Source organism: Mustela lutreola, chromosome 4 (genome assembly GCF_030435805.1).
Source record: "Mustela lutreola isolate mMusLut2 chromosome 4, mMusLut2.pri, whole genome shotgun sequence".
Lineage (NCBI taxonomy): Eukaryota > Metazoa > Chordata > Mammalia > Carnivora > Mustelidae > Mustela > Mustela lutreola.
Genome location: NC_081293.1, coordinates 28991494 through 29004907, shown reverse-complemented (window position 1 = coordinate 29004907; position 13414 = coordinate 28991494). Strand labels below are relative to the sequence as shown.

The 13414-nt window shown below is 34.7% G+C and overlaps 1 protein-coding gene across 1 annotated transcript in view; it reads right to left on the bottom strand.

The window, feature by feature from the left end:
* Positions 1–13414, bottom strand: part of HPSE2 (heparanase 2 (inactive)) — a 693243-nt gene that overhangs the window by 614416 nt on the left and 65413 nt on the right. Inside the window, exon 3 of the mRNA XM_059169238.1 lies at positions 7432–7593. Within this exon, the coding sequence (XP_059025221.1) occupies positions 7432–7593 (162 nt within the window). The remainder of the gene's footprint in view (positions 1–7431; positions 7594–13414) is intronic.

Sequence of the window (13414 nt, the reverse complement as noted above, 5' to 3'; positions counted from 1 at the left end):
CTCTTATGCATTGTTGGTATAAGTATAATTTGACATCAACTTCCTAAAATCCATTTACAATTTTTTTTTTAAAAAGTTCACTTCTAAATGTATCAAAAATTTAAAAGTTCATTCCTTTGATATAACACTCACACTTCTAGGAAGTGTACAAAGATACATATGCAATGATGTTCATCATAGCACTGTCTGAAATCATGAAAAATTAAAGACAACCATGATGTCTATCAATAAAAGATCAGTTAAATAATTACAATATATCCATAAAACATACTTCTAATGTAGCCATTAAGAAGAATATAAGTTTATATCCTTTGATATAGAAAGATGTTCACAAAATATTAAGAGAACAAATGTTACAAAATAGCAGGCATGTATTATATTACATGGTTTGTATAAACTGGTATGTGTTTCTTATAGGTTTATAACTTATGTATATGTGTGTATGGATAGAGATGTCTAAAAGGATATTAATAAAAGTATTTTTCTCTACTATAATCATTAATTTTATTAAAAGTTGCTCTCATTTTGAAAACAATGTATTTTTTACTTTAAAGTATTAGTTTTAGTAGATAAATATTCGGATGTTTATGCATATGAAATAATATAGTCATTTCACCAAAGTAAAAAGCAACTATTACCACTATTTTTCAATATTGTTCATGAGGTTTTAAGAAATTAAATGGAGAATACTTGATAAAAATTTTAAAAAGAGGCCAAAATCTACCTTTGTCTTTGATCAACAGCTTCTTTCTTACCCTGGAAATAAGTAATGAAGAGAAAGACATTCACTCTCAACATTAGCAAAGGTAAAAATAATAAAGAATAAGTTAAACAAAAAAGTTACAGGAAAAAAATTTATGAAATATTTTCAAATGACATAAAAAAAGAACTGAACAAGTAAAGAGATGTAACCAAATTCTTAAGTGGAAGACTTAATACCAGAAAAATATTAATCCCCTCCAAATCAGGATATAAATTGAATATAATTCCAATCAGAATCCATTGATCAGTATTCTTGAACTGGAAGAATTTAAAAATTCATTTTAAAAAGTAATTATAAGAGAATAGCTATGAAAACCTTGAAGAAAAAAATGAGAGAGTGGTTAATAAACTCTACCAGATATCAAAACAGTATAGCATTGGCACAGAAATAAAGAATAGAAAAATGACAGAATATACAGTTCAGAAAGAGGTACATGTGTATGTGGGAGTATAATATATAACATATATGATGTTTCAATTTAGTGCTAAAAGAATGTTTTATTTTAAAAACAGTGCATTCAGGGACGCCTGGGTGGCTCAGTTGGTTAAGCGGCTGCCTTCGGCTCTGGTCATGATCCCAGCATCCTGGGATCAAGTCCCAGATCGGGCTCCTTGCTCGTCAGGGAACCTGTTTCTCCCTCTGCCTCTGCCTGCTTCTTTGCCTACTTGTGATCTCTCTCTCTCTCTCTCTCTCTCTCACTCTCTTCTCTCTGAAAAATAAATAAATAATCTTTAAAAAATAAAAACAGTGCATTCATAGCTTGGAAGAAAATAATGTCATATACTTCCATCATAGTAATATAAACATATACTCCAGTTATAATAAGAGATTAAAACTCTAAATTAAAAAGAGTAAAAAGACTAATGATAGCCAAAAAAAATGGTTTGCAATACATATGATAAAGGATTAACATTCCTAATTCACAAAGAATTACAAATTGATAAACATCAATCTAAAAAAAAAAAGGGACAAAGAATATGTATAGGTAACTCACAAAACAAAATGCAAATCAACAATAAGTACCTGAAAATATACTTTCTCTGGCTATCACCGGAAAATTCCAACAATGAGATATTTCTCACCTTTTCGGCTGAGAAAGATTAAAAAGAACACTGATACCCATTGCTAATGAGAATGCTAGGAAATAACTACTCTCAATACACTTCTAGTGGGAATAGGAATTGCCAAAATTTTTTCTGAAAATTATCTGGCAAGGTGCATTACAATTTTAAATGCAAACCAAAAAAAAAAAAAAAAAAAAAAAATCAAAAGTTGTACTTCATCAAAATTAAAACTCTGCTCTCTGAAAGAAACTGTTAAGAAAATAAAAGGAAGGGTGACTGGGTGGTTCAGTCAGTTAAGCATCTGCCTTCAACTCAGGTCATGATCCCTGGGTCCTGGGATGGAGTCTCATAACAGGCTCCCTGATCTATGGGGAGCCTTCTTCTCCCTGTCCTCCCTGATCATGCTCTCTCTTGCTATCTGTGTCTCCCTCTCTCTCAAATAAATAAATAAAATCTTAAAAAAAAAAAAAAAAAAAAAAAAGACAGGAGTGTCTGGGTGGCTCAGTTGATTAAGCATCCAACTTCTGATTTTGGCCCAGGTCATGATCTCAAGGTTGTGAGACTGAGTCTGGCAATGGGCTCTGACACTGGGCTCTGCATGGAGCCTGCTTAAGATTCTCTCTCTCCCTCCTTTCCTCCCCTCTTCCCCACTCCCCAGACAAAAAATTCCCTTTCTCCCTCTCCGTTTGTCCCTCCCCCTCTCTAAAAGAAAAAAAAAAAAAGAAAAAATTTGCAAATCACATATCTGAAAAAGGACATATAGCCCAAAATATATATAAAATATATTTATATATATATATATGGATATATATATAATATATACAAAACTCTCAAAACTCAACAGTAAGAAAACAAACTCATTATTTTTTTAATAGGGAAAAGACTTAAACAGACACTTTACCAAAGAAGATATATAGATGGCAAACAACCACATGAAAGATGGTCAAAACTATTACTCATAAGGTAAGTTGCAAATTAAAGCCATAAGATACTACTATATATTCACTGGCTAATTTAAATAACAGACAATACTAACTGTTGGCAAAAATGTGGATGAAGTAGAACTCTCACATACTGTTCGAATACAAGATAGTATCAGCCACTTTGGAAAACAATCTGACAGCTTAATTTAAGTCAAATAGACAACATGAAATCAAGCATCCCCACTCCTAGGTACCATACTACCCAAAAAAAAGGAAAAATATGTCAACACAAAGAGCTGAGAGCAAATGTTTATAGTGAGTGGCTTTATTCATCATCACCAAAAACTAGAAACAAACCAACTGAGGAATGGATAAATTGTAGCATGTTCACAACATGAAATATTACTCAACAATAAAAAGGAATGAAATATTAATATATGCGACAAGTGAATGAATCTCAAAAAGAATTATGCTAAGTGAAAGAAATGAGACACCCAATCACTTCATCATTCCATTTATATGACATTTAAAAACAAGTATCAGATCATATACAATTAAGGACTAGAGGGAGGGAAAGGAGATTTTGAAGGGAGATGAGAGAACTTCTAGGATGAGGGAAATCTGTATCTTGATGGTGGTGGTGGCTATTTGACTCTATGATATATAACATTTGTCAAAATTTATTTTTTCTTATAATTATACCACAAAAAACCTGATTTTATGAAATTTAAAAATACAAAGTTTTTGACCCAGACATTCCACTTTGAGAAATCTATTTTACAGAAGTAAGTGTGCCAACATGTATTTAATTATTGTACATTGATAGGGAAATAGTTAAAGTAATATTATATTTAATCCATAGAATGTAATCCAAATAATTTAAAAGACCCGGAAATAGTCCTCTGAGCATTATGATTTATGGGAAATGAAAGAACAGTTCTTGTTCCATTTATTTGAACCCTTTGCCCAACTAAAATTAGAAGAATGGGCCACTACAGGGAAGAATGAGCTTCTTTTGTTCAATTCATTTGCACAGTAACACAGTAAAGCTGACCATCAGGATCCCAATCCACTTTGGAACATAAGACTGAAAAAGGAGGTACAAAACAAAAAGTGGCACCATAAACATGAGAAGAGTCCTCACTGGAAAGCATCTTATGTAATGTCATCCATTTATAATGGTTTCCTTTGAGGCTGCCTCTTATAGAGGGCTGACTATGACTTGACAACCTAAATAAATTTTGTTTAAATTTGACCTCATTTCAAAATCATTCACTATGCTCCCTATACTATGAAGAATAATGTACAAATATGGCATTCCTTGCCCTCCAGAAGCTTATGTTCTAAACAAAATCCTAGAAAATACATTGCCTTTTAAAGCTGACTTTTTCATTTGATTATAGGAATCTACCACAAAAGCTGAATTTACACCTGAAGAAGTATGGGATTGGGGCAAGGATAAAGGGAAATGAGTAACTGAATCTGAACCTATAAAAGTTATTAGTTAGCTGTCAAGTTATCCCAAGTGAATTCATTCATCATATATACAGCAGAACATTCCCAACAAATATACAGAACATTATTACATTAAGAATCATGAGAACACAAAGAAATGGAAGAACAATCCCTGTTCTTTCTTAAAAGCTCCAGGACAAACCAGAAGCTACAGGACAAGCATACATCCATGCTTTTTAAGTCAGTGTAAAAAGTGCAGCATGTTACTTGTCACCTTTTAAAATAATGCAATCACTGATGTTCTATTGGTATTACTCCATCACCTTCCCAAAACCTTGGAGTTTATTTCAAAACCCTCTAGATAGGTAAGGCTAATATTATTTCCATTGCTACGTAAATCATTCACATGAAAATATTGTGCTTAATACCAGGCAAAAATACAATCCACTTTTCCAAAACGATGATATAAGGAGGAATACTTGAATAAGACATACATATTAAAGAATTGTTATTAGTTTCTGTTAACTGGGCTGTCACAAGGACTGCAGAGTTATTCACCTTTACTGAATAGTCAGAAGACCTTCAAAGCTAGAATAACATTTGTTTGTGTCTGAGGGGTAGCTGTTTAAGAGAGCTCATGGGCTGGAATGCAGAGTATGAAGGCATGCCTCTCACCTCAACACCAATGGTAACATCAGCCAAAGATGGAACATCTAAGAACAAGAGCTTGCTAGTGAGGTGGAGGGCAACAACCATCATTTTTAATATGCTTTTAACTCACTGACATTTCACTTTATCAATTTTCTGCTGTGCTGACTTTGTTTTTTCCCATACTATGATCTTAGTTATCCAATTTTAAAATAACGAATATACTGCAACTGACCAGGAAACAATAATGATACCCTGCTACCCATATACATGAAATTCTATAAATAATTGGAGAGAAGGGTTGAGAGGAGGGCAGAAGCGTGAAGAAAATGAGCTCTTTTTGAGACTTTGGGAGGCTCAATTTCTTCATCTTGTCCCACATAAATACTTGCACTACAGACATTTCAAATATTATGCCAGAGTTACACAAAATAAGTGGAACATCACCAAGCAGAAATCCTAGAGTAGGTGTTCTGAACATGTTGGTAAAGAAAGTCACTTCACTTGAGAGGTCTCTGCCCCTTCAACTTCACCCTCCTTACCAATATACATTCATCACTGAAAAGGGAAATATTTACAAAAGTTAGTTTAGTTATGTTTAAATATTATGTTTAGCTGTCTGGAGACCATGTTCTCAAAATTTATACAAGAAATCAAGGATTAAACTTCATAACAATTAGGAAACCACACTGTGTAAAATCAAAGACTTAGTTAAAGGACATTAAAATAGTTTTACCATTGGTGCTAAATTGAAGTGAGTGCATCTCTTCCCAACACCTGGAACCAAAACCTTTTGAACTTTCATGTAAACAAATTGGGGCATACCAAATGCTCTGTCTGTAGCCAGGTACCACCTCTATACACGCATTTGGGTGAAAAATGTGGAAAATGCCTGAGGACTCTTTGAAGCAGCTTAGAAGAAGTGAGAGCAGGAAAGAGGCTCTTCTCTGGGGTAAGTTTATTTAGTGGAAAGTAAGCAAGTTGTCAGGGTAAAAGTTGACAATGTTGATTCCAACAGTTTGAACTGCGAATAAACATCCAAAGGGATTATGTTACTGAGAATTAGAAAAGATTCCATTGAACGCAACAGAACACTTGTGTTTTCAAAGATAATACGCCTTCAAGCCACACTCTGGATCCACAGTTTAAGGTTAGAATTACCTTAAGCCCTTTCTATGCCACATTAAAGAACATGGGGTCTGACCTCTTTAGAAAGGACCTAAAATTAAAATAAGAACAGGATAAAAATATTTCATTTCTAATAACTGAATTAGAAAATACTAAATACATGTACATTTGTACATCTGAGAGATAGAATAAAGAAATTTGGATTTAAAAAATCTATGTTCTTCCCAAGCATCTAAACTTAAACAGTTAACACTAACCAACTTGGGGAAATAATGCATTGGCCATAAATCACTTTTGAGTTTTCCCTCTTAATGACCTATCAAACAGCAAAAATAATAAGGCCTATACTTATGAAATCCATAATCCTCTTCTCTGCTCACCAAAGCCACATTTAATCTGGCTTTCATCTCATGCTGTTGGATTTTCCACCAGGTACAAGATGAAAAGCTGGAAGAGACTTGAGCTTTTTCTAAAGCACAACAATTTGGTTGCCACTCAGCAATTCCTGGTGAAATGCCAGGAAGCCTATAAAAAAAATTAAAAATTTTCCTAACTTGGAGTTTACAAAAGTGTGAGATGTTCGTAGGCTATCAGACATTCCATCTCTTTATTTTTTAAAAATTCATAAACAAGGGGAAAGAGACACTTTTGATTTGTTAAACTTTATTTAGATCAATATACGCAGGTATGTCTTACATGCCCTCAAGAAAACGGAGGTAACTTAGACAGCTCTTCTTAATCCATCTTAAGTCCTCCATAATTTTTACTTCAGAGTCGCTGTTAAAATCTTTTCCAAAACTTGACAAAAGCATGCAACTCACATGCTCTTTACCAGCCAAGTTTGCAAGCAGCCCTGCAAAAAGTTGCTTCTCCTCTGAGCTCTCACACAAATACACTTCCCTCCTTGAACCAAGGATGTAAGGGAGTATGGCTGTCTCATAGCCTCTTTGTTCTTAGAAAGAAAATCAAATTCTCCAGATATTTTCAAACTCCACCAGGAATAGAACATTCTCAGCTCAGCCTGTGGATCATTATCTCTTTTACATTTCGTTTTAATGTTCCCTGGGTTCATGGAAAGGGCATACACAGAAAGAGGAAAATAGCTGCTTCTTGACACCAAATTTAGTAATTCTTTCAAATCTATTGGCACACATTTAAAAAGTTGTATTTTTACAAGGCTTCATTAGGTTTTCATTGGTTCTGTCTTTGGAGAACACATACTGCTGAGTTGCCTATAACCTTAAGCCAAATACATCTGTAAACTACAAGAAATATTTTTCACAGGAAGACAAAAGTCATCACAATTTAAAAAGGGATATAGTGGGTGGAGACAGACAGATGTGGGCTCATCCACAGCCCACTTTAATATCTCCCAGGCATCAAGTTGTTAACTAATGGAAGCCAACAATCTATAATGCTCTAAGATTCCAGACGACTCCAATAGCCTTACCTGTTAATATTAGATTACTGTAAGTATTAGAGAATTGCTCCTTTAGAAGAACAAGGTGCATCTGAGCTGCCTTCTCCCGTTGGAGCTCCAGCATAACATCAGGGTGCTGAGCAATCTTGCAGCCTTTCTGTTTATCCAGGGCAACATCACTTCGAACAATGTCTACAAAAATAAATAAATAAATAAATGCAGCCAGCAAAAACAAAACAAAAAAACTGGAAAACTATATACAAATCAAAGTCTTGTTTCACCCAAAATGAAAGAATTTATAACCTATCAGTCTTTCATCAGAATGAAAAGATTTTAAGTAGAGAAACCTGAAGAGCCTCCAACTTCATGATACATTCTGCAAGTTTCTCTGACCATTTCCAAATTCTTTGAGTTTCCATTTTATTACCTCACTGTAATCATTTAAGATTCTCACTCTTCCCTTCTACTCTCAGCTCACGTCTAGGACTTAGGCACTTCCTAGGGCCTTTTCTGAACTTTTACCATTGTCCATGGAATATAACTTTGTCTGAACACCAGTGATTATGATATTTCATCTATCTCTTGCTGTAGTACAGATGGTAGCTCCTCCATGTATATTCAGGATATGTGGCCTGTTTTCAAATTTACCTCCCAGCTAGCCCATTCAGTCCAAATTAGGGTTGTTATCCTGTGAGCTAGATGCTCAGGATTTCTCCTGCTATCTTTCATGTGCCTCTGGCTGCATTCTGACTCATAAATAACTCTTTAAAATCTGTAAGTATTTGTAGGCACTGAAGAAAGCAATAGGGTGAGTCACTTTACAGTTCTACCTCCTTTCCAATTATTTTCCCATTAGTAACAAGCTGCTTTTTATACTTCAGTATGATTTTCACTCAAAGCAGAAGTATCATCCAGAAAACAGTCTCTGCAAAAACAAACATTGTTCTAAAATATTTCCCAATTAACAGGGAGCTTTAATGCCCTAAAGTTGTTTACTTTTATAAATTAAAATATAATTCAGTTGACTATCATTGAAACAATTGATGTTTATCAACAGCAATCTGGATGACAGTCTAGAAACTTTCAAGTTTTATGTAGCAAATTGAAGGACTTTAAGAGAAAATGCTAAAAAATTATTATTATTATTATTATTATTATTAAACCAATGGCTTTGGAAGGGATAAAGTAATACCCATGTTGATTGTACCAATAAGAAAGATTTGGTTCTTTCAGCAATGCTCAAAGAGAAAATAGGATATATGATATAAAAGATGGGACACTGTTGTACTCTTCAAACCCATCAACATAGCCCTAATAGAGAAGCCCAGCTTTAAATACAAACCCAGGACAATGAGGGTTAGGATGTGTGTCACATAAAGATTAGTCAGATGTGGGAATGGTTCTTACTTAATCTTGGTTGAAAACAGAGGAGCTGGTTGGAAACAATGGAGTATTTATTCCTAAACCTATTAATGCCAATTTCTAGACTGCAGGCAAGAAAGTGAACTCATTTAACATTCAAGTAACTACTCTCATAGATGTTCTGAGGCTCAAATACAAAGGTAGAATAAATTAATTCAGGACACACTCTAGTTTTTAAGACCATCAGAAGAAAACATGAGGAAAACTTATTACACTATATAACTGAATCCTTCCAATAATCCTATGAATGTGGCAGATATTGTTGACTAGCTGACCCAAACCCTACACACAATCTCTTCTCCTTTGCTTTCCTCTGCTACAGAGATGAAAACAAACAATTTCCCAGCTTTCCCTGAAGCAAGGGCTGACCATGTAACATGGTTCAGGCCAATGAGCTACAGACAGACATCCTTAGGGTATACTTAACCTTAGTGACAAAACCACACTAAGAGAAAACCAGGATATTTTTCCTTCAACCAGTTAGCCTTTCTTTATTCCTTATGTCTAAAACATAGAAATGAAGCCCAGACTTAAAGAAGTCATTTTGTGGCAATGACTCAAGAAGCCAGAGGGCAAAGGACTACACACTAAGGATGATGAAATCGAAGACTGGAAGAGCCTAAGTCCCTAATGTTTTTACGGAGCTCCCACAGCCACCCTACTTGTTCTATACTGCCCATCTGTTGATATCTTGTTATGTGAGATATCAGTTTCTTATTTTCAAAATCCTGACCTGTTTTTGTAATCCTAAATGATAAAGAATAATATTACTCTCCCTATTGTATATCTGAGGAAACTGAGGTCCACAAAGCTTAAGTGACTTGCTCAAGTTCACAGTGCATGGTCAGTCCCCAATCCAGAAATTTTCAAAGCTAATCCAGTGATCTTTCCAAAAGTTACTTCTACATAGAAACTCAGAATGTAACAATAAAGTATGGTAAATAATAAAAGTGAGGAACTAAAGAGAAAAACCTAATTATACTATTACAGCAGCATACCACAGATGGTCTATCTAGAAAAGAAATACGTATGATACTTGCCCAGAAAACATCACAAAACTTGTACCAAAACATACTATATAGAGTGAAGAGGAGTTTAAATTATTCAGATATCTTCTAACCTGTTAGTAGAACACCTACCAAACTCTCTATTTCCTATGTAATAAATGTCTTGCTCAGAAGGCAGAGAAAGCAAATATTATAACTGATAGCCTCAATATCATTCCAACCAGAACCTTAAAATAAAGTGACCATATTATCTAAATAAGAAGAAGAAAAGAAAACCATGAGCATGGCCAAACATATGTCTGAGACTTTAGAAATGTACACAACAACGTTTGGGGAAAAAATAGATATGCCTTAGAGATTCTTTATTCAACCTTGATCTATTTGAAATTATATCAAAGACTAGAAAAACACACACAAAAAAGTACTTATCAAAGATGTATGTGGTCATATATATCTGGAGGAAGAGTTAATATTATCGATGGCAGATTAAAAATTCAAAATTATCTTGACAACCTAGAAACTGAAACTGAAATCTCCAAGACATAGACATGAACACAAAGTCTTGCATCTATACTGAAAATTAATTCCATAAGAGGGTAAGGCCAGACCAGACAGAAGCTCAAATTTAAGATTTAAGATCTTATTAAGTTTTATAGGTTTTCGTTGAATGCAAACTTCATGTAAGCCAGTAATATGCTGTCAAATATGATATGGCTGCCAAAAAGATTAACATAATTCTTAGACTGAATTAATAGAATGAGAACACCCAGAATATAGGAAGTAACATAGTCACCCTGAATTCCATGCCAGCAAAGGGCAGCACAGTAAAGAGTTGGAGTTAAAGCAGACCTTGGTTCAAATTCTAGCATGGAAGTTATTTACTAGCTGCAGAAGTGACAGACAATGCCCTTGTAAGCCTATTTCTTCATTCTGTTATTATCAAGAGTCATAAAAGATTTAACACTATATGTGCCACATAATAAAAATTCTATTAAAGGAAGCTATTACTATTTTTATTATTATAATACTCTATTTTTAGTATTGTATGTTTTCTACCTGTAATAGTTTCTCAGGATAATCTAGAGTCCACAAAAAAAAAAGTGCCAACATGGGAAATAATTTTATTTTTTAAAAATAGCTGAAAAAACAGTGTTGAACCTGGCAAAGAAAACATTAAAGATGACTTGCTTCATACAAAAGAGAAGACTGACTTATTCTATATAAATAGAGAAAGCCAAACATTACAGGAGTAACCAAAGGAAATACTATTTAGTTTCACAAGAGAGAACTCTTAACAACAGAAGTGATCATATAAGGAAAGGAGCTATTTGAAGATGGGGTGAGTTTCCCATCCCTGGAGATATTCAAGCAGAGACTAGGTGACATGGGCACAATAAAATGATTTCAGTATAGTCATTACAGCCTGCCAAGAACAGAGTTAAATTACTTTCACCAACAATATATGCTTTGAATTCAAACATATACAAGTTTAGATCCCAGCCTATCACTTACTTTCTGAGACAAATCATTAAATCTCTCCTTTCCTAATTTTTCAAAATGAGAGTATTAATAGCATTATCTGTAATGCGCTTACACAGACAGTTACAGGGACATATTGGATATTCAACAAGTGCTGGTTGTTTCAATGGGTGAGAATAGTAATTATATTTATATTGGGAAGTTGTTAATGAAGGGTATTATATACCTTTAGCTCATCTTTATCTCAAAAATGTTATGGCTCTACAAAAACTTATGCTTTTGTCAGACGTGATAGAAAAAAATAAAGATTTATAGCCAGGAGATTTAGGTATGAATTACAACTACTTTACCAATTAACCATGAAACTATAGACTAAAAACTTAACATCCTTGTGCCTTGGCTTTTTCCTGCTCTACCAAACTGAAAAGTTGATGGACTGAATGACTCTAAACCTCCATCCTGCTCCTACTAACTTTCTTCTTCTTGCTGATATTTTTTATTGCTATGTGATCAAAGTAGTTCCAAAGAACCAGCTATCCATACATCATCTCCTCATCTGCCCCATGGTCTTTATTCTGATATTGTTCAAGGATGCCAAAGACCCAACATATACCCTGAGGGAGGCAACAAGGGAGAAAGCATCCTGAACCAAAACCAATACCCTAACATCAAGTTATTGCCTATGAGGACTTGTAGACATGTTAGTATGATCATGTTTGTATTTTTGTTCTTGCTTCTTTCTGCAATACATCCTTCTCCATTCTTTAATCAATTAGTAACCCACAGCTGTATTAGCCTAAGGTTGTAGTTTTGGTTGGCGTGAGTGACAGACTAGCAGACCAGACAAGAATTTTAATAGAGAGATCCTAAAACTTTGAAAGACATAAAAATGAGCTATATAACTTTGCCATGCATCTCTGGCTGACTGGGAGGCTGGGCGCATATGCAGGGGATACTCAGCATAGGATTTTTCACGCAAAAATGGTTAACTGGGAAACCATACACAAACTCAAGAGGTTGGGAGGAAAGTAAATGGTTAGGCAGACTTAAAAATTATCATAAAACTGAACATTCGTACCAATCCCCACAGAAATCCATCAGCAGAAAGCCTTAGGGATTAGTGATTCAAAGTGTTTGAAACACAGCTACTGAACAATCTCTGGGTGATCATTAAGCTGTTAAGACTCAGAGGTGAACCCTAGGAAGCCAAGCTAAAAAAAATAATAATAGTAATTTTAAGAGCAGAAAAAACATCAGTGGCAGCACAGGATAAAAAAATTAAGTCCAAATAATTTATTTTTAAAAAGGCAAAACAAGGGGCAACTTGGTGTCTCAGTGGGTTGAGGCCTCTGCCTTCGGCTCTCGTCATGATCCTGGGGTCCTGGGACTGAGCCCCACATCAGGCTCTCTGCTCCGCGGGGAGCCTGCTTCCTCCTCTCCCTCTGCCTGCCTCTCTGCCTACTTGTGATCTCTGTCAAATAAATAAAATCTTCAAAAAAAAAAAAAAAAAAAGGCAAAACAACAATTCTCAGGGGAAAAAATTACAGATTGGCTATGGTATATCTAAAATGTCCAGTTTCCAACAAAAAATTATGAGTCATTGAAAAAAACAGTAAAGTGTGACTCAAACTCAAACTCAAACTCAAAAAAAAAAAAAAAAAAAAGCGGTCAATTAGAACTAATTCTGTATTGGCCCAGCATGCAAAGACGTCAAAGAATAGGGATGCCTGGGTGGTTCAGCCAATTGGGTGGCTGCCTTCAGCTCAGGTCATGATCTCAGGACCCTGGGATCAAGCCCAATGTCAGGATCCCTCCTCTATGTCATATCAATAAATAAATAAATAATTTCTTTTAAGAAAAGAATAGATTATAAATATTTTAAAAAATTAAAAGGAGCCTTGTTTAAATAATTAAAGAAAAACCTAGTAATGACTCAAAGAACTGGGAAATAAAACAAATAGAAATTTTACTTAAAAAAAGAGGAACAAGGACACCTGGGTGGCTCAGTCACTCTTGCTCAGGCTCTTTGCTCAGCGGGGAGCCTGCTTCTCCCTCTGCCTGCGTCTCCCCCTCCTTATGTTCTCTCTCTGTCTCCTGCTCTCTGA